At 42.7% G+C, this 27543-nt stretch overlaps 1 protein-coding gene across 1 annotated transcript in view; it reads left to right on the top strand.

The window, feature by feature from the left end:
• GPC1 (glypican 1) overlaps positions 1-27543 on the top strand; it is a 415429-nt gene that overhangs the window by 364246 nt on the left and 23640 nt on the right. Inside the window, exon 7 of the mRNA XM_086943806.1 lies at positions 9975-10108. Within this exon, the coding sequence (XP_086799932.1) occupies positions 9975-10108 (134 nt within the window). The remainder of the gene's footprint in view (positions 1-9974; positions 10109-27543) is intronic.

Genomic DNA, 27543 nt, shown 5'->3' with positions numbered 1-27543 from the left:
AAAGTACTTGATTGAACCCCTGACTGATGGCTCTGTTACAAATTAAAACCACTCTATTTTTTTGTTGATGCAACACTAGTATTCACTACTGTTTTTTGTATTTGTGCAGCATTTAATCATTTAGGGTAGTTCTCAAATTATTGTTAATTTGGAATCGCCGACGCTGAGTCTGTGTTGGTGTTAGGAGAGGGACCGTACCCAGCACGATGGCTTTGGTTCAGTTATTCCCGTGGGGTATTTACTGAAATCGGGGCTCATGTTACACAGAGGAATGCAACCTTATGTGACGGTGACCAGGTCATTAAATTAATCAGATAATTTAAGAAAGCCTTTGCCTCACTGGCCAGGATACTTAGCTCAGCATTTCATCAATCTTATGTGCGTTTTACAAGAAGGAGCGTTTAAGTGTTTGTTAATACTGGTTGGCTCAGTATTTTAACATTCTTTGTATTTTGTTTTTATCCCCTGCCTCTCATATAAATAGAATTCAATATAAACATTGCCTGTTTTTGAAGTGTGAATAAAAACCTGAGGTTAGGAAATATTAATCACGTGTGCAGGCAGAGTGTGTTACTCGACATTGAAAACGGACGCCTGACACATATCCAGCCGAAGGTCCTGATCTGCCCATACTTTGCCAACAATTAACGTAAAGGCTTCAGCACGTTTTTGTATTAGCAGTTCATCCTCATAACTAGCATTACTGCAATTAAGCACATATTACGAAAATCTGTACATTGAGGATACATAGTCATCCGATTCCTGGCCTGTTGCATTTTTACAAGCATCTATTCAATTCAGCATTGAGACAGCCCTGGGTTTCTTCGTGAGCCATTTCATCTCATATTTAAACCTTTTTGTGCTCAATAAACTGGGGTACCTGCAATTTTCAGTCATATTGGCCAATTGTACTTACTTTGACAAGGACTAGTCAAATATAGAATCCAATATTTATCTTCAAGTGAACATACTATTTTGGAGGTGGAACTCCTGAGGAAAGCAGTGTGTGCTCCGAAACGCGCGTTGAGGGACAACTTGGAAACCACCCGATAAATTATGTGTTCAATGCATATCTTCTACAATAACAACATCTGCTGACCAATGATTTGTACTCTGATCTAAAGACTAAGCACTGTCAATAATCAATTTATAAGCATAAATGTATGATGATCGATCGAAGCTAAACATATAGCTTAAGTAATTTTCTCTGATAGATGCATAATGATCAGTTCTCTCTCTCTTTTTTAGATTGACTACCATATATATAATATATAACCAATAAACATTTTTGTACTTTTCTTTATACTTGGTGTCACTATTCCTTATTATTGTATTATTCAGCATATGTTGAGATTTTTATTTAATTGAAGTTGCCCTAGTTTATTTACAGTACAGCAGGCAGAGCTTGGGTACATCTGTACATTCTACAGTACCTTGAGGCGTCCTCTGGGCCACATTAAGCAGGTAGCCACATTGGCCTCACAGTATACACACAAGCCAAACATACAAGCACAGCAGGGAAGTGAATCCCTATTACAAAAAAAATAATAAACACGCAAGTCATAAAATAGGGGTGTAGTGCAATTTATAAATAAGTCACTAAGGGAGCATTGTAGCATCGAGGCATGTCACAAAAGGGAGTAGCTCACAATATGCACGTAAAAACCAATTGGGGGTTAGTTGTGAAATTTGACTAGGTCATAAGAGGAGTGCTAAACAATATGCTGGCAACTCCAAAAGAAGATTTTTATAACACACAAGCAGAGCACAAACCTAGCTGTTTCATAGCTCAAGAGAAAACCTCAATAGCGGCACAATCTATATAAGGACACAGAAAAGGGGTATATTCAGAAATAGGGAAAGCCATAATAGGGTCGCTTTATTGCTTACAGGAAGAGCATTGGTTGTCAAGCCGCAACGGTGGACCCATTTCACATGCACATTTTGCCTTTATGTACACGGTTTGGTTTCAAAATTCTGTCTCCCATGCTATCCCTTTGAGTAGCGCTGAAGGGCAGGGAGCTTAAACCTTCCCCCTTCCTTTAACAGAAAGGTGGGTCAGTGCCTTTGAACAATTTTAAAATTAACAGCCTGGCTGCTCAGCACCACTTAGTAAGAAAGGCCACAGCCCCGCACCCACACATTTACATTTCCTTTAACTGCACTTGATAATTACCGAAGGCAAATGTCTCCAGAAAACTCCATAAATAGGAGAGGGGAAGAAGGAAGGCTCTGTGGGTGAGCTGGTTATGGGCAAAGCGGGCTAGATTTTTGAAAGAGCACTTGTCACTTTCTGGCACAAAGTAGCATTTCAAAATCCCCATCAAGTGGTTCTCACAAGGCCACAGTGATAAAGTGTATGAGTGATGCTGTCCACCCTCCAGCAGTCACCACCAAGACCGCAGAAGGCAGTACTTGACTCGTTCCTTGAGAGGACGTGGTGGCTGCTACTGATGTCCTACTGATGTCAAACCACTCCATCATCTGTCATCAACAACGAGGTGCCGTAACGAGCCTTTGTATTTGTAGCGATGCACCTTTCATATGCTGGTACACTTTTTTGTCTGATGGCAGAGTGCTTATATCTGTTAATATACCTTGCATCTATATCTGTTGGCACAGTGCCTTGCATCTCTTTGGAGCTCCCTGCACTGAACAACTCTGAATTTATTATCCATTTTCAGCTCATACACACTCCTGGCAACTATGGTTGGATCTTTGTCAACCCTCTTCCTTGCCCAGCCTCTATCAGGGCCCATTCCTGGAACAAGCAACAGAAAAGCCAGAAGAATAGATGTTTGAACAAGATAGCTGGTGCCTCACTTGTGGGCCTGTGCATAGAGTGAGTGTTTTTTATGCTGACCGCACTCCAGTCTCAGCTCTATGAGGAACAAGGATTTTAAGTCAGGTAGTACTAGATTGTGATCGTACCAACCCAGTCATAGAGAGATCATTTAATGTCGCTCTGCACAGTACTTTGACACTTGGCGTACCCTCGGGCCCTACATTGGCGAAGTGGTCTCCAGCTGGAATGTGTCAGAAAAACAGACAGACTAGGGATCCAACTAGGCCTTGTGTGGTGTAGCTACTCTTTCAGCACCATCAGGCATACATTGCTGATTGGTCTTTTTGTCTGCTGCACTCTCTGAGCTGCCCGGGACTGGTATTCAGAGTCCGGTAGCACTATGCTGTGATCTTACCAGTCTGGCAGCAGCTCTACAAAGTTGATGAAGTCACAAAGTGAGCACAAAATGCCAATTTCTACTGAACATTAAGAGGCATATGCTGATATTGCTCTTACAAATTCAGCATGTCACTGCAATTGTGCTGCCATAGTCCTCTCCTACCTCTTGTAGAGGCCCCAAAGGTGCTTTCTGGTTGGTCGAGTAAGAAGCAACTCTGTTGTGTATGACCGCAGGGTTGGTAGAGGTGCATGCTGTAGACAGACCCTACTGAGGCCCTAATCTACAGTTGGGCGTTCACTTTGAGGGATAGAGCCCCCAGCAGTAATAATGTTACTGCAATCAAGAGGTGAATTGAGAATTCGGGAGCAAATACATTTGGTAAAACATGCGCAAGAACTGTCACTAGAGAAGGGCTGTTGTATGGTGCTCCCTGGGGGCCTCTCCTTGCCTCTGCTGTGGACGAACCCCTCCCATGTGCCCTGGTCTGAGCCCTGATCTGGCCACAGCCTGCTGCAGTCCTGGTTCGATGGTTTGGAGCACAAGCTCCTTCCGGTGAAACAATAGTGCATCCGTCAATGTTGAGAGGGACTTTTCACAGATAAAAGTTTACATGGGAAGGAAAGAGTGTGCATGTTGAAAGACTCACTGAAGAAGGTAGTTTATGGTGTACTAAAATAAGTTTGATTTGAAAAAATGTATTTGGACCTCACGTACACTGTGGTACACTTTCTATATGTCATGCATTATCAGTGCAGAAAGCAAGCAATAATAAAAGCAAAACGCTCCATAAGCACCGGAAAAACACTTTTTCTGTTGTTTTTAATGGAGCGAAAATGGGTAACCACTGATAACCAATGTTTTTTTATGGTATTGATATCACTGGAAAACACTGAAAAAACACCAACAGAATTTACCAAAAATAGAAACTGAAAACAGGAAAGCCTACCTATATAGAGGTAACAAAATTATTCCAACTACAAAAATGCAGATATATATGAAAACTGCCATTTGGTACCACGATAAGGAAATATTAGTATTCACGCTCAAATAAATATCTGAATTATACAACAAAGGCACCTTCAATATTCCAGTCAAGTGCACCACTTTACGTTATTGATATTAAAGAACAGAAATATATGGTACTACATTCACATATATATGGCGGTGCACAGACAAAATATCGACTCCAAAATATCGACTGGACATAATATCGAGTTTTAAATATAGACTGGACAAAATATCGACTGGACATAATATTGACTACAAAAATATGGTTTTTCAGGTAAGTGAAGTAATATCGACTGTATAAAATATAGATAGCAAAAATATCGAATTTTTAATAATATATAATATTTTATAGTGTATTTTTATGTAATAATATGTGTGAAAAGTATGTATTAATGTTATAAAATATTTTATTAAATGAATTTTGTTTTTATAATAATTGCGTAATATAATTCTGTAGCGGGTTGTGGGTTTATAGGGGAATAGGGTGGGAAGTAATTTAATAATAATTAATTAATTAATATATGTTTGTAAATATTTTTAATTAATAATTAATTGATAAATAATTAATATTAATTAGTTAATTAATTAATATAATTTTGTACATATTTTGTATTAGTAATTAATTGGTAATTAATTAATTGTAATTAGTTAATTACATTAATTAGAGTACATTTTTAATATATATAATTTTGTGTTATTGTTAAGTAATTAATTGGGAAAAAATAATATTAATTATTAAAATAATTACAGCTAATGTGCTAATATATTTACTTTATTGTTATTGTTAATTAATAATTAATTGGTAATTAAATAATATTGATAAATTTTGGGTAAAGGAGTATTTTTAGGGTTCAAGGTCAGTTTTCAGTTTTTGGGTAAAGGGGCATTTTTAGGGTTTTGGGTCAGTTTTCAGTTTTAGGGTAAAGGGGTATTTTTAGGGTTCAGGGTCAGTTTTCAGTTTTTGGGTAAAGGGGCATTTTTAGGGTTCAGGGTCAGTTTTCAGTTTTAGGTTAAAGGGGTATTTTTAGGGTTCAGGGTCAGTTTTCAGTTTTTGGGTAAAGGGGTATTTTTAAGGGTTCAGGGTCAGTTTTCAGTTCATGGGTAAAGGGGTATTTTTAGGGTTCAGGGTCAGTTTTCAGTTCTTGGGTAAAGGGGTATTTTTAGGGTTCAGGGTCAGTTTTCAGTTTTTGGGTAAAGGGGCATTTTTAGGGTTCAGGGTCAGTTTTCAGTTTTTGGGTAAAGGGGTATTTTTAGGGTTCAGGGTCAGTTTTGGGTTTTTTGGTAAAGGGGTATTTTTAGGGTTCAGGGTCAGTTTTCAGTTTTTAAACGATATTTTTGCAAGTCGATAATGTGACCGTCGATACTCTTTGGAGTGGGAATAGTATTTTTTACACTTCTGGTATTGTACGGTAATATAATAGTATCTTATTTAAATATAGTATGTTATTATATATATATGTTTTTACAAATATGATTGTAAAAAATTATTTTTATTAATTTCATTTATTATTTAATTATTATAATTTAATTTAAGTATTTTTAAGTATATTTTAGTAATTAAATTTTAATATTAATTTAATTAAACACTGTTTTTAACAAAGTCGATATTTTTTATAACTATATTATTGTAAACGATATTTTGTACTCGATATTTTTGTACTTACCTGTTTGTAGATACAAACTCGATATTTTGACTGTCGATATTTTGTCCACGATATTTTTGCAAGTCGATATTTTGACCCTCGATATTATTTCAGTGATCCATATATGGCATAGGCAAGTCATGAAAGGGTATTGCCAAAATTATACTGCCCCAGACTGAATGGGGCATAGTGTCAAAGGCTGCAGAGAGATTTAATAGGGTCTGGGCAGCAATGCACCCTTGTTCTTAAGGAGAGAAACGGTGAGACTGCCATACTGTGCAGTGCCTGCAACCAAGTCTGTGAAGTCTGTGAAGAGTCCAAGTTGTTGTTAGCCTCTGGTAATTTACTTTCATGTCCCCCATTTTGACAATGCAGGACAGCAGGGAAATGGGCTGATTTTTGCTTAAAGTGGTAGAGTCTGTTGAGAGTTTCTATAAATGAGGGATCTCCAGTGGCGCCTTCAAACCCCAGGATCAGAATGTTCCAATTCCAAAACTAACAAACACCAGGTGGTCATTTTGCTTCCATTCCCAGTGCTTTCTCTCCTACAAATACTTTACCAACACCCCTAGCGCTAACCATATAAACACTTACCCCAAGCAAAGATCTCCAACTCTTCCATACCAGCTGAACCAAGGATTTGTCCATATCTCCAACCAATCCTCTCTGACACAAGTTGTCCTCTTGTTTACGTGAACAAAAAATGCCCATGACCCTTGTCCCGTTCTTTTGCTGAGAACATTCCAACATGACCTGTATCTTGCCTCTCTCTTCTGTATGCCCTATTATCCTATGAAAACTATGTAGGTATACATAAAAAGAGCGTGTTTTACATCTTCTGAAAATCATTCCTTAACCTCATTAGGTCCTGAAATTACTGCATTATTGAAATGAATTGCCAATCTACCTGTTATCAACGTAAAGGTGATTTCACATGGATCCAACAGCCATCTGAGTCTAAACAAGCTTTTCACTTCATGACGTTGGGCTTCAAAAACTCTTCCAGCTCCAACCAGTACTACTCTCCCCTCAATTATGGCGTTTCTGCCTAGTATAATGGAAACAGTATGGCCACCCGGCACTCATATCTGACCTTGCTGCATCATTTGCTACATGTATTTTTGGGATATTCTTTTGACACTCTAAGCAACACTTTTCAATTGCTTCCTAGCACTTGATCAGTGCTCTAGAAGTGGACCTCATAAGTACTGACACATGACCACACACCTTTCTTGACCTTCTCTGCCTAAATTTATATTTGTCATTAGTGTATGACTTAGCTACATTTTGTAAAGTTCTAAAGTTAATACTCATTTTATAGAAAAAAATATTAAAATGCATGTGTAGTAAAGATAGGTGCTCCAAGCAAAAGTGAAATATACATAAATAAATGTCAAAGCATAATGCCATGTTTCAACTTTACAAATAGTAAGTACAGTAAAAAATGGATCAATTACCCAGCGGCTCCATTGTCAAAGTAAGTGCATGGACTACATTTATGCATCACATTCCAGTTGAGCAACAAAAAAAACAGTGGTTTCTTTCTCTTGGCCTTATCTCAGATTCAGGATTTCCTCTTCATACTACAAAACTAAGAAAGGTTGTTGGGAGAGGGAATGAAATGGACACTCCTGTCTGAGGTGAAATTGTTCTCTTAATTCTGAAACAAGTTGCGTTCACATCCTACTCACCTCAGCTATAGTGTACACACTAACATCCCTAAAAATAACCTAACATTAAATAGGGATCCCTGCCCCAAAACAATTCCCATCCCTAAGGTACCCTCCCTTTCTCTTTAATATTTCCAAAACCCAGTTTACCTTCTTCTCTTCGGACTCATATACATTTGCCGATGTCTCTAATGATTTCTAATGTTTGCTTGGCCTGCCCACTCTTCGACCAGGCCTATTTCCTCTCTCTCTCTCTCTCTCTCTCTCTCTCTCTCTCTCTCTCGCTCTCGCTCTCGCTCTCGCTCTCTCTCTCTTTCTCTCTCTCTCTCTCTCTCTCTCTCTCTCTCTCATGCTCAGGTTGCTTCTTACCAGCAATAACTTTGTCACCAAATGTGCTGTTGAAAGTGCCTTTACTGTATCGGACAGGAATGGTAGGTAATCAACTCTTTGTGCTCGGCCCATGGTGACATAAGCATGACGTGCACATAACAGCTCATTCATTGCCTCCTTTCCACAGAGGAGAAGTGTGGCTCAATGGTCAGAGCGGCAGACCCTGATGCAGTGTTCAATTCCTGCCTCGGCGGGTCTTGGGCTCAATTTCCACGGACCTGATAATTCTTGCCTCGGTGCCTATTCTAATTATGGGTCCCACTCTGCAAATCTGGGCAATAGCTTGCTTAATCTCCACAACGGCTCCAACAACGCTAGGATGCCTGGCTTCACCTTGGGGGTGCCCAGGAGTGGGCACTTCACAGGGAAAAGCCAGGAAGGGTTCCACAGCGGTATGCATACAAGTGCCTGAGATACCCCTTCGGGGTGGATTCGGTGCGCTATACAAATACTACTACATTTACATTTACAGTAACGATGGCGGTACCTTTCCCTCTGCCCACGGCCTGACATTCCCTGAGCGAAGAAGAGAATGACAATTCTGCTTCCCCCACCATAGGTGCAGCCTGACCGTTCCATGGAAAAAACAGCAGCCATTGACATATTATTTTGAGGCTCTTAAAAAAGCACTCACAGTGATCTCTGAGTTCCTCCCATCTTGATCCATTCTCCAGTCCTCCCCTTTCACACTCTGTTTCCAGGGATTTAGGCAGTGCTCCAGACTCCCAATTAGACTTAGAAATAATTAGAATCCCATGTGTCGATGGAACATCTCATGCTATGTACCCCTTGACTTAAGATCATATAGAATTTCTCTCTAGACCTACAAGCTAGTGCTGCAGTGGCACCATTACAAAGGAAGGACTGCCTTCTGCCTCTAAAAAAAACACACAATGTTAATGTTACTGGGTTGGCCACAATAACACCAAAACTAAGCATCTCATTTATTGACATTATTTGAAAGATTGTGGAAAGAATAAGGTAGGTATATGTCTTGAGTGATAACTATGAAATGATCATCTCGGACTCCACAGTGAACCACTACAGAACACACAAAAGGACAGCCAGAACTAGACTGTCTTACTCACTAAAACCCACACAGGAAATCCACGCAGGTACCTCCAGCGTTGCTGGTTGAACCTTTTAATTTGTCTGGACATGAATGTGCATGTTCTAATGAAATGTGTTCTCCCTCCCACAACCTTGAAGCCATACAGAGCAAGAACAAGAGCTGAACCTTTCTTAACCCCTTCGCTGGGGGGAGGAGGGAGGGGGGGCACGCGCAGCGCCACGGTGCTTGTGACGAGCTCGGCTCATCACGCTGCACGGTGGCGCTGTGCTGATGACGAGCTGAGCTCGTCATGACCACGCCTGTTTTTCAGAACGCTCAGCACCGCGGGGGAATTAGCCCCACGTGTGAGCGCTGCACGTGTCATGACGAGCTGAGCTAGTCATCAGCACACGGCCACCGTGTCTCATGACGAGCTGAGCTCGTCATGAGCACGCAAGGAGTTAAATTGGTGGCAGATCTATAACTTGCCAGATCTGTAAGCCTAGATGTGTATTGCCAATTTAATCACTGCTGTATGAAAATTCAAAGTCAGCTCGTTAGATTGGAAGAACCTAAAACGTATATTTCTGGAGGGGACTCAGAAATCTGGAACGGTTACTATTTTTTTTCTCCGCACACTGCACTGTTATTGTTCCTTATTCTCTCTTGCTTGAGCAGTGCCCCTTTGCTAGGCCCACTCTATACAAATCCATTTAATAAAATTAATTAACTGATAGATGTAATGATTTTAGCAGATAAAAGGCAACAGGTTTTAAGGTCTTAATAAAGGTGCAAGAGATTGAAGAAGGCATGAAGAACATAGGCTCCATAAATATGACGTAACAGATCTAAAGGCGAAACATTTAATGAGTGCAATTTAATGGTTAATATCAGTCCATTTGTTTACAATAGTTACCTTTCCATCACAGACTATAAAGATCAAATTTGTCAATGAGGCTGTAATAATAAAAAGATTTTTGATTGAATGAATAACCCCAGATATTAAGAGTTTGTTTGTTTGTAATAGGTTGCAAATGCTAAATCGAACCTGAAAGACATCAAAGATTACTGGGTAGTTCTTCCAAACATGCTTTGCAACGAGAAGGTAACTGCAGCATCAACGAACGAGCACAAATGCTGGAATGGGATGTCCCAGGGCAGGTAAGAAAGTGTCATTTGCAATTCGTTTTAGAGTGAAAAATATTTAGTGAAGTATGCTGCAGTTCCAAAGAGAGCACTCATTTTATGAATTTCCATTCAGGGCTTTGAGCCCCATTCACATAGATTTCTTTGTGAGTAGGTGCTACTCACTCCTGACTTACACCTCATGGAAAAAAGTCATTTGTCAAACACTGCCCTTGTGAGGTAAGCTCTGTCTGTGATAGCCCACCACTGTTGCACTGTTACCTAGGGCAGGAGGGTTTAAATGTGGGATTAGACTCAGTTGCAGTTATTTAATAGTAAATAAGAGCATAAACTATAGTAGCATCTTACTAGTTAGATTCATAAATAAAGGTTGTCTTTGGTAGCAGTTTTACAATTTTTTCTTTGCTTTTAACCCCTTTGCCGCGGGGGTAATTCCACCGTGGTGCGGGGGGTTGGGGGGAGGAAGCGCGTCCGGCGCCGCGGTACTCGTTATGAGCCCAGCTCGTCATGAGGCACAGTGGAGCTGTGCTCATGACGAGCTGGGCTCATCAAGACTCCGCCCACTCATTGATTCTCCAGCACAGGCGGGGAATCAATTTCGCGTGGCCGCAGCCGTTGTGACGAACCCAGCTCGTCATGAGCACAGCTCCACAATGCTCATGACGAGCTGGGCTTGTCATAAGCACGCAAGGGGTTAAAACTAGTCTAAATGTATTTGTCTTGCATGCACTTTATATAGGTACTTCTCTTTCAGGTCTCTTTCCAGTCAGAAGAGTAACTCCTTGACGTTATTTATTTAAATTATTTTTTCACCTGTTCTTTTAAATCCGTCTTTCTTTCTCATTGCTCCCGGGTTCTTTCACTCTGGTTGAGCAATCTTTATATTGGTTCCAGAGTCTGTCATTTGTTTTAGGATTCAGTCTCTTTCCTCATGAGTTTTCCTTATCTCAAGAGACAGTCTCTTAGGTCTCCCAGCCCAATACTATATTCCTTCATTCAAGAGTATCCTAATGTCTTAAGAGGCCCTCCCTTTGCTATATAGAAGTATAATTGCCTCAGACGTTTCCTCTGAAACTCAGTGGGAGATTACCCACTAACTAAAACACATCTCAGTTATTTCCATGTCCTCTTGTGCCTCTCCCATGATTTTGCCTGTATTTCCTATACCGTAAAGATTCACTGACATGTCTGTTGGATTAAAAACCTTTTTTTCACTATAGGATTCTCTCCCTGGATCTAGTGTCCAATATCTTGGCTCAGGAGACAAAGACCCGGCTCTGTTTTTCTTCTTTTTTGCACCAAAATTGTCCCGTCAGTCCAGGTCTGTCTATTTCAATTCAATTCAATTCAATTCAAAAGCTTTTATTCGATTTGTACATACAAATCATACAAGCAGAAATACATAATTGAAATATTAAAAAGGACGCCATATAGTCATTCCTAAAAAGAAGAAAAAGAGGCTAAAGTGCATCAAGTAGAAAGTGATCATGCCTCTATAGGTCATCATGTTATTACAAAATACGAACATTCTTACAATGACTAGCTGGGGATCAGTAGGAGTTGCTCACTAGGCTTTTCATGGGAACTGTACATTAAAATTATTAAGTAAGCATTCAATACAGTGGACCACTTTATGTTTTATAATACCTTAATTACAGGAATTGATATGGATCATAAAAATAAGAGCATATATATACAGACAGGAGTGTTTAACAGTAATATCATCATTAACAGATCCTGGCAGCTGTATAGCATAAGTACAGACAGGTAAGTAAACAACATTATAATACAATACTTTTCCTGGCAGCTGTACATTTTAAAATATAAGTAGCCAAAAAGAAACAGGTCTCCTCGTTCTCTAATGAAGATAAAAATATCAATGCTGTTTGTGTGGTACAAATATTATATTTAATAAAAATGGGTTTAAGGTATTTTAACCTAAAAAACTGATAAAATTTACAAAAAAGCAAGAAATGGCAACTACTCTGCCTGGAAGTGCTATCGCATGGACAGGGTATGTTTGAACTAGTTTTTGTGTTTGGAAAGGCAACCAAGTGGTGTACAATGCCCAATCTAACCCGTGTTAGGACATACTGGTGAGAAGGGCGAGTCACAAATACAAGATAGGATTGTAATCCGGGTGCTAGATTTAGGTCTTTATAAAATTTCATAGTAACAAGATTGCCAACGGCTTTGTCTCGTTCGGCCTTTCGAAAATTAAGGAACGTAATCTTAATTTCTTTTTTTGAAATGGAGACAACCTTTTCAGGCTCACGGAACACATCAATGTTAAAAAGAAGTAGATACCAACGATGTATGTATCTTAACCACAATACACGTGAGGAGTGATCCAAACCTATACAATCAAGGATAATGTCCTTGGTGAATCGAGTCTCTGGCTTAGCCCAAATAGAACGCCACAATAAGAGTGGCCGAACTGCTGCTAAGTCAGAAATATACTCGATCCCAACTTCTTCATGGATCAACTGGGTGGAGGCAGAAGGGGGAACACATAACAGCCTCCTTAAGAACTTGTTTTCCTCCTTCTGCAGGGAAATACCCTCACAGTGACCCCATACCCCTGCCCCATACAGAGCAGAGGAAACACAACATACATTGTATATGTTCACCATATCAGAGATACTTCGTGAGCCGAGTTTAGAGGCAAAACGAAATATGCTACTAGTGGACCGTAGCATTTTTATTTTTACGGCATCAAATTCCGCGTTCCAAGACCCATTATTATTATATGTTATTCCCAGATAACAAAAGGATTTAACAGAAGTTAGCTTTTCCTTATCAAGGAAGAAGGTATGCTTTACCTGCTTGGCTGCCTGACCACATGACATTACATATGTCTTAGTTTTATTCACACGAAGCCGCCTAGCTTGAATGAACTGCATGAAATTATCAATTAGGCGCTGTAGGCCCAACTGTGTTCGAGATAAAAGAACAGCGTCATCCGCATACAGTAACAGCGGAACAGGTTTACCATCAATCAAAGGGGCATCTGCTGGGATGTCAGTCAGGGATCGGTCAACACCATTAATGAAAAGGGAAAATAAAAGCGGGGCTAAAACACAACCCTGACGTATGCCCCGAGACACTCTAAAAAACGGGGTACATTCACCAAGGGTGCCATAGCGGACTTTACATGAAAGTTTTTCATACAATCTAGCTAAAAAATTCACTATTTCCCTTGGTGCCCCTGCATCAAGCAGAACCTCCCAGAGAATGTTATGGTTAACTAAATCAAATGCGCTGCTCAGATCAGCAAAACATAAAAAGAGGTTACCACTTTTAGCCACAGTATATTTACTGATTAAAAGGTCCAGATTTACGCATTGGTCCAGTGTACCCAGGCCTTTGCGAAAGCCATATTGGACTCTAGTTAAAATGTTAAAATCAGTTGCCCAGTCTTCTAGCCTCTTCAGCAAAATCCTACTCATCACCTTTACAGAGGCGTCCAATAATGAAATTGGACGATAATTAGAGGCCTCTGACTTGTCACCTTTCTTATGTAGAGGAATGATGATCGATTGACCCCAAGTAGAAGGAAATTCCCTTTCAGCTGCACAGTTAAAAACCCGCGTCAAAATGGGAGCCCATAACGCTATTTCGTCTTTGTATAAATCCAGCGGAACCCCATCAGGGCCAGGGGCCTTGCTTCCTTTACTTAAAGAGATAGCTTCCTGGCATTCATCTAGTGTTATATTCATCGAAAGGGGCAACCATGGGCTTATATCTGGTGGAGATAACTCAGAGGTTGACCTTTCTGGATTAAATATTTTAGAAAAATGGGTAACCCAGTCGCTACATGCCACGTAAGAGGTCAGTTCTGGAACATTTTCCTTATTGAGAAACGGGCTATTAATTGTTTCCCAATAAAGTTTACTGTTTTTGGTCTCAGCAGCCTCCCTCAGCTTGTCCCATGCCTCAGACTGTAATACCTTCTTCCTATTACCAATGGCTGTTTTATAACAGGCCCTGAGGTATTGTATCTCCGTCTTAACACGTGGTCTAGTGCCTAGCGCATTCTTTAGGTCGCGGAGGGCGACTGTACATGTCTTATCAAACCACCCCTGCTTTGGACCGCCCTTAGCTGACGGGGTCTTAGTAAAAATACCATCAATAATGCTATTCATGGATACAAAATAATCTATTAAGCAGCCAGAGTCACTGTCATCATCCAAACAATAACTAATTTGGTTCTTACAAAGAGTAACAACCTCCTTCTGTTTGACTTTGGAATTTAAACCAGTCCATTTGACCCTTAAGCCCTTTGGTCTAGTAGGTACTATATCATTTGTACATTTACCACCCGGAACCAATGAAGTACCATGCCCCAAGAGGGTAACACGTAAGCTATTGTGGTCACTGAGACTTTCTTCATTCACATACAAATCCGTGTAGTCTCCACTGCTAGACAACAAAATATGATCTATGAATGAACCTGCACCTCTGCCTGTAAATGTAGGGCATGTAATTGCCCGATTATTGACATTGCAGTTTAACAGGGTCATGTCTAGCGTGACTAGCAAATTATTTATAGTGGAACCATAACTGCAGTGTTGGAAGTGTTTGAAGTGGGGAGATTCCTCCCTCCCCCCCTGGTCTCCCCAATGGCTTTTTAATGCTGTATCGAAGCCACAAATGTTCCCATTGGACAGATGGCAGGGCTGCAAGTTAAAATCACCAGCCCAAACCACCTCAGCCTTTCTTTTCGAGATGTCCAGAGCCTTAATGATTTCCCTTTCTAAAGGCGGTAAAATATCCCCCCTTGTAGTATCAAAAATATTATTATAGAAATTAACAATGACTAAATCAATATTCTTCCTACACTCCATCCTAATAACTTGGCTGTATGTCCCCACGGTCTTACTATATTTGACCGTACAGTCACACAGCTTGGTTGACACTAACAATAAAAGTCCCCCCTTAGCCCTACCCGAGCTAGATTTGGTTGCTCTAAGACAGAAGGATGCATACCCTTCGATGTTAATAGGGTCTAGACACCAAGTTTCCTGAAGTAGGATTAGGTCGAATCCCTCACCCAGGAAGCTGGTCCAAAAGGGTGTACCTAATTTGCCGGTAAGACCAGCGATGTTCCAAGAAATAAGAGAAATTCCAGCTGGTTTACCGGGATTACCAACAACAGATAACTCCGACTGATTTGCTGGTGGTAAAAAGGTAGGACCCTCTTCCCGAAAGGTGGTAACTGAACTTTGGCTCGGGCTAGCAGTAGTTATACATATATCAGAGCTACCCTGGTTATCTATGTACTGGGTAGGTATTGGTAGTGACAATATAGTAGATTCGTGAGGTACAGCAGGAGGCGTGACAGAAGAAGAGGAACACTCCTTATCGAGAATGGGCTTAGGAATGTTTAGATCCAGTGCTTCTATAGGGCTAAGTCAGTCTACCTCATCTAGCACGGCATATCTGTTTGGGTGGGCGAATTGTGCAGACAAGGGGTCTTGGGAGTGGGGCGGGTCCTGCCACGTTTGTTGCCACGGATGTTTGTCTAATTGTGGTGGCTGAAAAGATTGCTGCCATTGGTAAGCAGACTGAGGTACAGGTGGCGGAAAATGAAAAGGGTGTTGCCAGTGGGCTTTGACTTGATGCATAGGAAAAGGTGGGGCATTTGATAGTTGCTGCTGTAAATTAACATAATGTGGGAAAAAAGGGGGCGGATAAGGTGGTTGCAGCCAAGGTTTAACGGCTTGCTGTGGAAAAAACCCCGGTCCACTGTTACTTTGGAAAGTGGGACAGGGAGGGTTAGGTCGTGCAGGCTTTGGTAAAAAATACGACAAAGGAAGTGGTTTAATTTGGGTCGCAGGACCACTATTGGGTGCATTACATACATAGCTTGCTGCCCCTACATCCCTAAAATTAACAGTTATTACGTCCCCTACTATTGATTTCTTACTTCTGCCCACCCAATCCCCTCTACGCACGGTAAGAATTTCACCGTTCATGTTATTAGGTAGGGGTTTATGTAGATGGAGCCATTGAGCACATTTATTTCTAAGCTCGGTAAACGTTTCTTTTACTCCCTCTTTCAATGGGGGAACTGCTGTCAACACGACAACAAAAGGAGAAACCTCTGGTGGTAAATTAATAGACCTGAAACGTGCCTGCTTTGGCTTAGGCCCTTCAGGTTTATTTTGTGCAGAGGTTGGATTGGGTTTCCCTGCTACTTCTTTAGCTTGAATGGTTGTGGTGGCAATGTTATCAACAACTGGGTGTTGGTTCGCCAGAACAGGGACATTCTCCTTTGGAATCGATACAGTTATTGGTTGGACCGAGTTGTTCACTGTTTGCGATTCAAGGGATATAACTGGGTTCCCATGGGCTGCAATACCTTGAACCTTATTTGATACGTCTTTGGGGGACTGGATGTTCGTTAAACATTCGGGGGCTAATTCTGTGGTCCCTTGTAACTGAACATGCCCTTGTCCCTGCTTTTTTTGTGGCCATTTAGAGTGTATTAAGGAAGTAAGCCTATCCACTTTAGAAATTAAAGGTTTGATTTGTGCTGCTAAAGTGGCTTCAAGGTCTAGTTTTAAATCAGTAACCATGTTTTGTACCCAGCACGGAATACCTGAAGTCATTTGTGGAGTGGGGGAAATCAAATTGTGATTCCTAACTGGTGCTTTCACTTTACTTTTGCCCTTCGATGTAACCTTAGGCGGGTTAGGAGCCCTTCTCCGGGGAACAGTGGGTACAGGGGCTGTTTCCGCATCATTAGACCCACTCAGACTCGGCTCCCCTTTGTCAGGTGACTGGCAGGTTTCTAGATCTGGTGTAACCTCCAGGTCTTCAAAAGACGGATCCGAGTCTGATGGGGCAACCGATAGATCAACAGTATTCGGTACAGTCGGAACACTGTTAGTAGGCATAGTTACGGGTAAGGAGCAATTATTCAAAGTCTGCACCGCAGGAGATTTAACCTTTGCCAAAGGGCCCAAGGATGAGCGCCTAGCATTTGCAAGGTCCATAGAGACTCTTTTTTCCAATAATACAATACTTTGGTCAATAGTCTCGTGCACGCGTGAAATAAAAAGATCAATAGGTCCAGTCACCTGGGCTACCGCCGTAGCTTTTTTCGCACAACTTCGAGTTCTGTTGCGTATGGTCGACATTTTAGCCGTTATGGTTGTCAGGGGCGAAGACACAAGAGTTCTGGGCCAGGGCCGTCCTCTGCCGTCCTTGAACGGCCTTAAACGGCCCGCTCTTTGCCCGGTCTTCGCCCCGGTAGTCGCCCCGCGCGCGTCCCGCGTCGCGGTAGAACTGAGGCCAATAATGATGGGGAAGGCTGGGGGCGTGGCCGCCGGGGGAAGAGGCAGCAGCTGTGTGCAGCTGAGGCTGCTGGACCTCGCAGTCCCTCGGTAGGCTCCACGCACAATCTGTTGTTATAATCCTCAACCTGGGAGCGCGTTACTCACCACGGACTGTGGATCCGCTCACACCAGGGAGGACGGGGCAAAAGAGGCGGTGAGCGGCACCCGCGAAGCGGGTGTCGCGAACAGTTGATGTAGATGGCTGGAAGCAGGGAAACACACAGCACAAGTCCGGCTCCTCACGAATAGCAGGTAAGCCCAGGAAGCGCCAGTGAACCAGGAACCCAGGCGATGTTAAATGCGGAGGCTGGGGGCGTGGCCGCCGGGGGAAGAGGCAGCAGCTGTGTGCAGCTGAGGCTGCTGGACCTCGCAGTCCCTCGGTAGGCTCCACGCACAATCTGTTGTTATAATCCTCAACCTGGGAGCGCGTTACTCACCACGGACTGTGGATCCGCTCACACCAGGGAGGACGGGGCAAAAGAGGCGGTGAGCGGCACCCGCGAAGCGGGTGTCGCGAACAGTTGATGTAGATGGCTGGAAGCAGGGAAACACACAGCACAAGTCCGGCTCCTCACGAATAGCAGGTAAGCCCAGGAAGCGCCAGTGAACCAGGAACCCAGGCGATGTTAAATGCGGAGGCTGGGGGCGTGGCCGCCGGGGGAAGAGGCAGCAGCTGTGTGCAGCTGAGGCTGCTGGACCTCGCAGTCCCTCGGTAGGCTCCACGCACAATCTGTTGTTATAATCCTCAACCTGGGAGCGCGTTACTCACCACGGACTGTGGATCCGCTCACACCAGGGAGGACGGGGCAAAAGAGGCGGTGAGCGGCACCCGCGAAGCGGGTGTCGCGAACAGTTGATGTAGATGGCTGGAAGCAGGGAAACACACAGCACAAGTCCGGCTCCTCACGAATAGCAGGTAAGCCCAGGAAGCGCCAGTGAACCAGGAACCCAGGCGATGTTAAATGCGGAGGCTGGGGGCGTGGCCGCCGGGGGAAGAGGCAGCAGCTGTGTGCAGCTGAGGCTGCTGGACCTCGCAGTCCCTCGGTAGGCTCCACGCACAATCTGTTGTTATAATCCTCAACCTGGGAGCGCGTTACTCACCACGGACTGTGGATCCGCTCACACCAGGGAGGACGGGGCAAAAGAGGCGGTGAGCGGCACCCGCGAAGCGGGTGTCGCGAACAGTTGATGTAGATGGCTGGAAGCAGGGAAACACACAGCACAAGTCCGGCTCCTCACGAATAGCAGGTAAGCCCAGGAAGCGCCTGTCTATTTAGCTCAGGGATCTTAAATAAGGAACATTTTTGGTTGGTCTGACTTCTTGGCCCAATTCTTATTCTCTTGTGTTTTGCATCTTTCTCTTGCGTTGAGGTCTCTTTTCGTGGCCTCAGGGTCTTTTTTCTGACCCAAGAGTCTTTTCATTGGCTTAGTATTCTATCCTTTATTTTGAGAGCCTTACAGGTGGCCAAAAGGGTCTTTATTAAGGATTCTCTAATTTGGTTCAGATTTATATCATTTGACCTAGGAAGTACTCCCCTGCACAATGAGTCACTCATGTAGCTCAAGCACCACTCTTTTTCTTGTAGATATTTTTCTGCATTTTATGTTTTAAGTTATGTTCGATTTACATTTGAAAATGTGGCAAGGGTTACTTATCTGTATGAGCTCCTATGCAGGTGCCCTGATCCAATACAGTGTGATTTGGAGAACATCTTCCAAATTAGACACTGATTCTTTTTTTCATTTTTAGTTTTTACTTGGAGGTACAATGCCATATATCATAAACAGAGAACAGTTAATACAGTCTCAAGGCAGAATCATAAATAATTATCCTAAGATACAACATTTAAAAAAAAACTCCACACCACCAACCCCTGGGACCTTCCAAGACAGCCAAAATCCCCCACCAAAGAAATATAACAGGACTTTCAAACGCTTCATTTGCCACAAAAGGTCCCCAGATTTTATTACATTTCTTCATATTGCCTTACCTGGCAGAAAACAGCCTCTCTCTTTCCCTGAACGTCTTCATTTTTTTTAACCAATCCAGGAAACAAGGTACAAATGTAGATCTTCACCTCTGCAGAAGCAGTGACAGGGCCACCATCATAGCAATTAATACCAAATTTTGAAGCTTCCATGGGATATCTGTCATTGGACTGGAGCTCAGCAGTTCCAACATGGGAATTTGTGTTATTTGAATCTTTAACTGGTTGTCTAAAAATCTTAAAATATTTTTACCAAAAATTGCCCAAATTACCGCAATACCAGATCATATATGCCCACCGTCCATCACCTGTCATACCAAACCTGAAACACTGATTTGTAGAATCCAAATTTATTGTGTTTGAAAATTGAGGATTCCTGTAGATCAGCAACCTTGAAAAAAATTGCATCCTTCGAATGTTAGCCCCTTTTAAAGAACAGAAGTTAAATCATTAACTGTCTGCCACATATCCCTAGGTAATGTCACGTTTTCTCCTCTGGACCATTTACTGGAGACCTGTTCGTACACATCCACTTTCTCACAGGTTAATGAATAGCAATTCCAAAGGACTTTGTTCTGCACGGCAGGGTTATCAATCGACTTGCTCATTCTTATCTAACAAGACTGTGGGATCGAAATTTCGTAACACCTAAGACAGGGCCCTATAAGACCACTGCAACCAAGTTTTTCACTTGAAATCTGTGGTTCGACCGCACTCCAAGGAGCTGATTACGATGGCAGTGAGACCGCCACTCACAGCCTGTAGGTGGCGGTCTCACTGCCATCGTAAGCATGTTTTTTGCCTGCCACATTAGGGTGGCAGTCGTGGATCCAACGGGTTCAAGGAGCCTGTCAGACCGTCGGAAGGCACTCCGATCCCTACAATGGTGGCGGTGCCTGCCAGGCACCGCCGTAGGGATTATGATGTCCCTCCCCGCCAGCAGTTTGATGGCGGGTTACCCGCCATGAATAGGCTGGCAGAAAGGGACATTTGGAGCCTATAGTGGGCCCCCTTTCCCTCTTTCCCCTAGCCCTCAGTATTGGGTTTTGGGGGCACCTATGGTGCCCCCTACACGTAAGTCTGACCGCCATCGTAATCAGCTCCTACGTTTTTTTATCTATCCTACATCAGAAATTCACCTTGTTTTTAGAGACCATTCATTGCCCATCTAGCTACAATTGCTGGATCCATAGTACCCCATTTTAATTGGCCCAATTAAGTTTCATAATTAGTGTGATGAATGTCATAAGCCTTCTAGGATTGTTCTCCTTTTTTAAGAAGCCCTAGCAGTGTTTTGTATCTCACTTTTTTGGGAAATTTAGTAAGTTCTGGAAAGTCTCTGATTTTATTTTCTTCTAACATCCTGTTCATCAATTCATTCTGAAGGTGGCCATGTAAAGTCCAATTCTTATTAAACTACAAACATATATTGTGTAAAATGTGCAAAATAGTATGACTTAAGGCATGTAAGAGCCAATCAACCTTTCGCTGTGCTCCTATATAAAGTGCTTAGTGCTTGTCCCTCAGCCCCACCCTCTTCAGCACCTAAATGAACCCCCTTGCAGACGTCGTCAGATCCCACAGACTCAACATAATCCTATGCAGACGACACTCAACTGGTCCTCTCGCTCACTGAGGACCCCTCCGACGTCAACTTCTGCAACGCCATGCTTAACATAGCCAAATGTATGAGAGACAGCTGCCTCCAACTCAACTCTGACAAAACTGAAGTACTGATCTTCGGGAAGAACAACTCCAAATGGGACTACTGCTGGTGGCTGGCAGAACTCGAACCGACTGACCTTGCATGCAACCTGTGCACCACCCTCTCAGCTAACTGACCATGAAACGACAAGTCAACACATTTGCCTCTTACTGCTTCCACACACTTTGCATGCTTTGCAGAATCTTCAGATGGATCCTAACCAACACCAGAAAGACCGTCAGTCAGGGCTTCATCACCAGCCGCCTTGACTACGGCAATGCCCTCTATGCCGGCGTCTCCATCCAGCTCCTCTCAATACTAAAGACCATACAGAACGCTGCAGCCAGACTCACCCTGGACCTCCCCAAATAAACTTGCATCACCCCCCACCTGAGAGACCACTGCCTTCCCATCCAGAGAAGATGCCAATTCAAGATCCTCATGCACACCTACAAAGCCTCCATCACCTAGGAGCTGCCTAACTAAACCATCAACTGGACTTTCACCAACTCTCTAGACACGTGCACTACTCTTCACTCACCCTCGCACACCCCCCCACAAACATCGCTGCGGTGGCCGCTCTGTCTCCTACAACACTGCCTAGACCTGGAACCACCTTCTCCCCAGCTCCGGACAGCTCCGGACAGCCCCCTCAGTGGCAGACTTCAGAAAGAAACTCAAGACCTTGCGTTTGATGGAGACACAGCGCCCCAATACCCTTAGGGTTGACAGTGTTAAGTTTTACAAATGCTGATTGATTGATTGATTGATTGATACTCTTGGGCTGGGATCATGCCATAGAAATGACAAGGACATCAAGATTACAAGTGCAAAGAATCTAGAGTAGAATACACAAGGGACAGCTGTGAATAAAAAATTAAATAGATGGAGGATTGCCATTTTTATTAGGGCAACCCTCTCAAGAAGTGAAAGAAAACGCGGTGCCCATCTGATCAATAATCCTTTAACTTTGGTTAACAGGGGCTTATCATTTAAATTGTATAATTCACTCAAATCTTCTGTAATAAAATACCCTTAGGTAATGCTAGGGCATGTGTAAACGCAGCACCAAAACTCTGGGAGTAGCTCCTCTGCTAAACAATTTCTCAAGATGATGTCAATTTTAGACTTGTTTGCCTTGTAGCCTCCCAGTTTTTGGAAGGCTGAAAGGATAGCGAATATTTTTTCCTGTACTTTTTTCTTGGGGGCCAACATAATCATAATGTTCTAGGTATATAACTTGATTTTGGCCATTTGAGGAATAGGTGCTTAAATGAATCTATCATTTGGAATGGCTAGAGCTAAGGGCTCAATATAAAAGGCAAAAAGATCCGTCGAGAGTGGGTAGCTTTGCCTCGTACTCCACTGAACCCACTAAAAGTCCCTACTTCATAAGATTTTTAAATTTATTTGGCTTTGGTGTTCGAGTACATCTCCTTAATAAAACTTGTAATCTGGGTAAAAAATTAAAACAATTCTACTATACAAAAAAGATTTGCCTAGACCACAAGACTGAACGCCTTTTAAGCATCGAATAAGAAGATCGCTGCTGGGATCTGATTTACGGCCAGCTTATCCAAAGCATCTATCAAATAATTGGTGTTGATGCTCGGGTGCCGTCCAGCAATTAAACTATTTTGATCCCGATGAAATAACTGGGGCTCCAGCTTAGTTCATCTATTTGCAACCAGCTTCATTATGATTTTTCAATCCAAATTTAAAAGTGTAATTGGACTATAAGAATTAGGGTCTGTGTGATCTTTGTCTTTTTTGAGAAAGCTGACCACATTCCCTAGCTGGAAGGACAGAGGTGACAATCTCTTTTTAAAATGAAATTAGCGACCTCCAATACTGGTTTAAAACTTCTGAAAAGGTCTCATAAAATTCAGCTGGAAATCCATCAGGACCACAAACTTTACCTCCGGGTTGGCTGCATATTACTTCCTCCAGGTCTCACAGGAAGAAAGAGCTATCCATGAATCTTCCCCTGAAAGAGCCGGCATAGGGAAAGAATCCAAGAAACAGTTCAATTCGGATAAATTAACCGCATCAACGGGGTGCAGATTTCCGCGGTGCGCTAAAGATTTTAAAAACCCGCGGTTCATGACGAGCTCAGCTCGTCATGAGCGTACGACTGGTGCACCTCATGACGAGCTGAGCTCGTCATGAGTGTCGAAGGGGTTAACATACGGGGAAATATTATAAATATTGCTAAAATGTTTTTAAAGGATTGCATTAATCTCTTCCTCAGATGTACATTGCAACCCTGTTCTTGGCCACTTCACTGCATTAATCAAATTGCACGAGACCTGTTCTGGTGCCTGCCAAGCCAGATACATTCCTTCAAAGTAACTTTCTTCTATACCTTTTGTTAATATGTTGAATTTTGCACATAATTCTTTACATAGTAATATTCCTACATGGCAATTTTCGCTTCTCCTAATGTATTCCTATTCTGAACTGTGCTACAGAATCGTCATTTATTCGTAGTTAACTCTATTCTCCAAGCCAATTTCTTCCTCTTGCAAAATTGTCAACCAAGCTATATTTCTAGAAATAACAAAGGCTTACAAGGACGCTTTTATAGCACCCCATATCATATTAATTGGGGCAGAGCCGTTATAAAGATAGATAAAAATCCTCTGGATCTCTACTTTGCAATTCTTATCTTCTAAATTGATCTTATTAAAAATCAATCTCTGATTTTTCATACCCTTATCTTTCGAGGAGATTTCAAGTCCCACTGTTGAATGGTCTGAAAATCCACTAAGCAGCATATTCAGTTGATTAAACTCCATTGTGGGGAAAAAAAAATCAATTCAGGTCACCGATTTATGTCTGGCTGAAAAACAGGTACATTCTTTGTTGATTAGACGCACCAACTTCCAGGGATCAAATAAACCATACATTCTCTAATACTCCCAAAGCAATTTAAATATTGTAAGTTTCTGCTGAGCCTTTTTTTGAGAGAAAGAATCAAGACCTGGTGCTGCATAAATCCCCCCCCGTCCCTCATCCCCCAAAAGATCAGTCCTCCATCTGCTATTGCTAGTGGCAGGAACAATTTATTTATCAAATGGGACAATATCGTCATCAACTGTGCTTATAAATTAACTAATGTTAAACTGCATGAATTAATCGTGCAGTCTACCCAACACCACCGTCCTTATGTGTCTGACTGCCATTTATGGATCCTTGCTCTAGCATTCTTGTTAATATACATTGTTACTACTCTATGTTCAGCCGAAGAGAGGTATTTAAAACAAGCCCATCTTTTAAACATCACGAACACGGCATGCCTACTTAGGGGAATATAAGTTCCTTACAGAACAATCACTGTGGGTTTATGATTTTTTTTATCCAAGTTTCTATTACTTGCTTTTGCCTAGTGTTGTTTACTCCATTCACATAGAGTGAAAAGTATTTCATAATTTCACCCCTTTAGGAAGATAAGAGCTATCCCCCAAGCTAATACAGCCCGTTATAGCACTGTATCTACGAGCTATCGGAATATGGTCATAGTCCACAACACACTTACCATCCTTGTGCAGACATTCTCCACTATAATATGCAAAAAACCTAAAAGTCCTTTACAATACATTGAACAATGAAAACTACCTTACTCATACCTTAAAGCGTAAAGTGCAAAATAAGTGCATCAAGTGCAAAAATAAACCTCTCTCCGGCACATATATATTTTAAAAGTGCATTACCTTAAACGACTACAACAACAGTCGCGGCCGGCATGACTCGCGGGTTGGGTTACTCGCACGGGGGGAAGTTTAATGACATTTTTTAAATTAAAATTACCTTCCTGAGTCCCATGCTGTCTCAGCTTGTGGCCGGTCCAGCAGAACAGAAAGCAGGCACCGACCCTCCACACTGCCAATCACAATGCTGCAATGGCAGCGTTGTGATTGGCTGGTACGCCGACCGCACAGGCGGCTATGGGGAGGCCGGTTTCTCCATGTAGGCTACATGCTGCCTAAATAGAGAAAACGGAGAGTGCGTATGAGTGGTTTGGTCGGCCCTGGGGCCGACCAAACAGTAAGCAGCCAAAATAGTGGGGAAGCCACTCCTCCTCTGCCATCCAGCGGACACGCCCACCCGCCCAAACCCGCCTGCTCTGCTTTCTCTCAGTGCGAGAAGCAGAAACATAAAATGGTATTCATAATATCATTTTATGTTTCTGCTTCTCGCACTGCGAGAAAACAGTGGGGCGTCGCTCCTCTGCCTACATGGGGGAGCCACCCCTGTACAACAAACTCAAACCGGCATCTTCCTCTTCCGGTTAAGCCTAGAACTCCAATACATGGCCTTCCCCCCAGCTATCCAATCAAAATATCTAACAAAAAAATATGTAGCTATTGCTGTTCCCCAATGAACCCACAAAGAAACATGCACTGTACCTCGATTTTCTTCATGCATTCTCAGTAACCCCTGACTGCTCAGCTCCACATAACCCCTTTGGTTTTAGCAGGAGTTCCGCCCCTCTCTCGCCCCAAAGATCCACCCCCCCCAAGCCCGCAGGCAACCAACACCATGACAGGGTGGTGTTTCCTCCAAGGTCCAGCATACCCAGCCCCCCCATCTAATGTTGTCTCTCCTATAACCAGCTAATGTGATCAGCCAGAATACAAATTTAATCAGCACAAAAAGAAACGATTCCGCAAATCAATCCCTCCCGGCTCCCCCATCCACTTTAACTCTGCAAGAAATGATTGTGCATCAGCATCTGCAACCAGGGAAAATACATGAAAACGTCCTTTGAACAAAACCTTAAGTGTAGCCATTTGAACCAAGGACACCTGGGCCCCAACAGCCTGAAATGGCCACTTCTAACTTGTCCTCACAACTTGAAACTTGCTGCTCCAATTCCTCGCAGCATTCAGCAAATCAAGCGCTGCTTAATTTCAATTGTAAAATCAAGCTGCTGCTGCCTTAAACTTTTGATTTCACCCAGAACCTCCTTAAGCAGAAGTACTGCAGGGGTAGAGGCACTCAGTTTCGATGTCCCGATCAACAGCTATTCACATCACCGGAGGCCGACTCTGCTAACTATCTTTCCATCAAGTTTTGGATACCCATAGCAAGGGTTGAACTTCCTACAGGTCCAATTTGGGCCACTGCACCTGCTTCTCCAGACATTATAGCTTCACCTACTTGAAGATCAGCCCCACTCTCTTGTTCTGATGGAATACTGATATTAATATTTTTGATATCCTCCATTTCTTGGGGGTCAGCCAAATCATGAGAGGAGCCTGACGAGGTGATGATAATCTCAGGCGTAGAACATTGTCCAATTAGATTTGGTGCTTGCTTCATCTTCTACTCAAGAATTCCAGGGCAGGCACTATTATTATTAATGGCAAAAATCATTGGTCAGAGCCATCCTAGGTCATTCAGACCATTCCAAATCTTTCTGGACTTTAATAACCCTGTCTCCTGCACTGCAAGAGTGTTATCAGACTGCATCACGCCTTCACGCATGCCATCAGCTAAAGCTCTGGCTTGCCTTCTTCCGCTGCCTTTTGAACTACAGGAAGAGCATCATTACATGGTCCCTGAAATACTTGTGAAGCTGTTACGTTGGCGTTCAGGGTCTGGTAAGTGGCTAATAGGGGCAATGCTACCTCAGAGCCCTTGCCCCCTTTTTTGCTGCTTTGAGATATAGAAACTTGAGGCTGACCTAGAAACAACTGGCTGCTGCTTTTTCCCATTCTCCATGCCTCTGACCTTGGTGCATGTAGGAGACATAGACAAAATTGAGCCTATCCTGAGTGGGGCAGGTCTCGGTGATGACCTCATAATTTACCCCTGACTCAAGCCCACCTTTCTCCCAGTAGCCTCTATTGTAGCCTCTAATATACTCAAAAATATACCGGCCGCACCTGGACACAGCAAGCCTCCATGCCTGAGGTACCGCCATTCATGTAGGAATAGTTAACCAACCAAATCTCAGCCTTTCAATAAATTCTCAGCAACGACTGTGTCAAAAAGGCGTGTTTGACCACTGCCTGTAAACTTTTACATGGGAAAATATCTAGGCTTCCAGTCTATTGATGGCTCTCGAGACACTTATTGTAGACTCTTCCAGGTCCCCATGTTTGCCCTGAATAGATTGTATTTATCGTCTACCCAGGGGGCGAGCATAGTCTCTGTTAATAACTAAAAAAGGGGGAATGAACTAACACACTCACTCCAGTGCATAATTTGAGCCGGTGGTTTCCGGTGCTCAGCACCGACATTTAATTGTCGACACCTGCACTTATGACAGCTACCACGTAGTGGCGTTGTTTGAATAAATTAGAGATGAGCAGAACAGCAATTGTTTATTAATTCAGTATGTATTAAAAACAACTAATACCTGCTGCCAAGCTATTTTTTATAGCTTTGGGCAGCTGAAATAGTCTG

Source organism: Lissotriton vulgaris, chromosome 11, assembly GCF_964263255.1.
Source record: "Lissotriton vulgaris chromosome 11, aLisVul1.2, whole genome shotgun sequence".
NCBI classification, from domain to species: Eukaryota; Metazoa; Chordata; class Amphibia; order Caudata; family Salamandridae; genus Lissotriton; species Lissotriton vulgaris.
The sequence above is the reverse complement of the archived record's forward strand: the minus strand, read 5'-3'. Positions and strand labels throughout refer to the sequence as shown.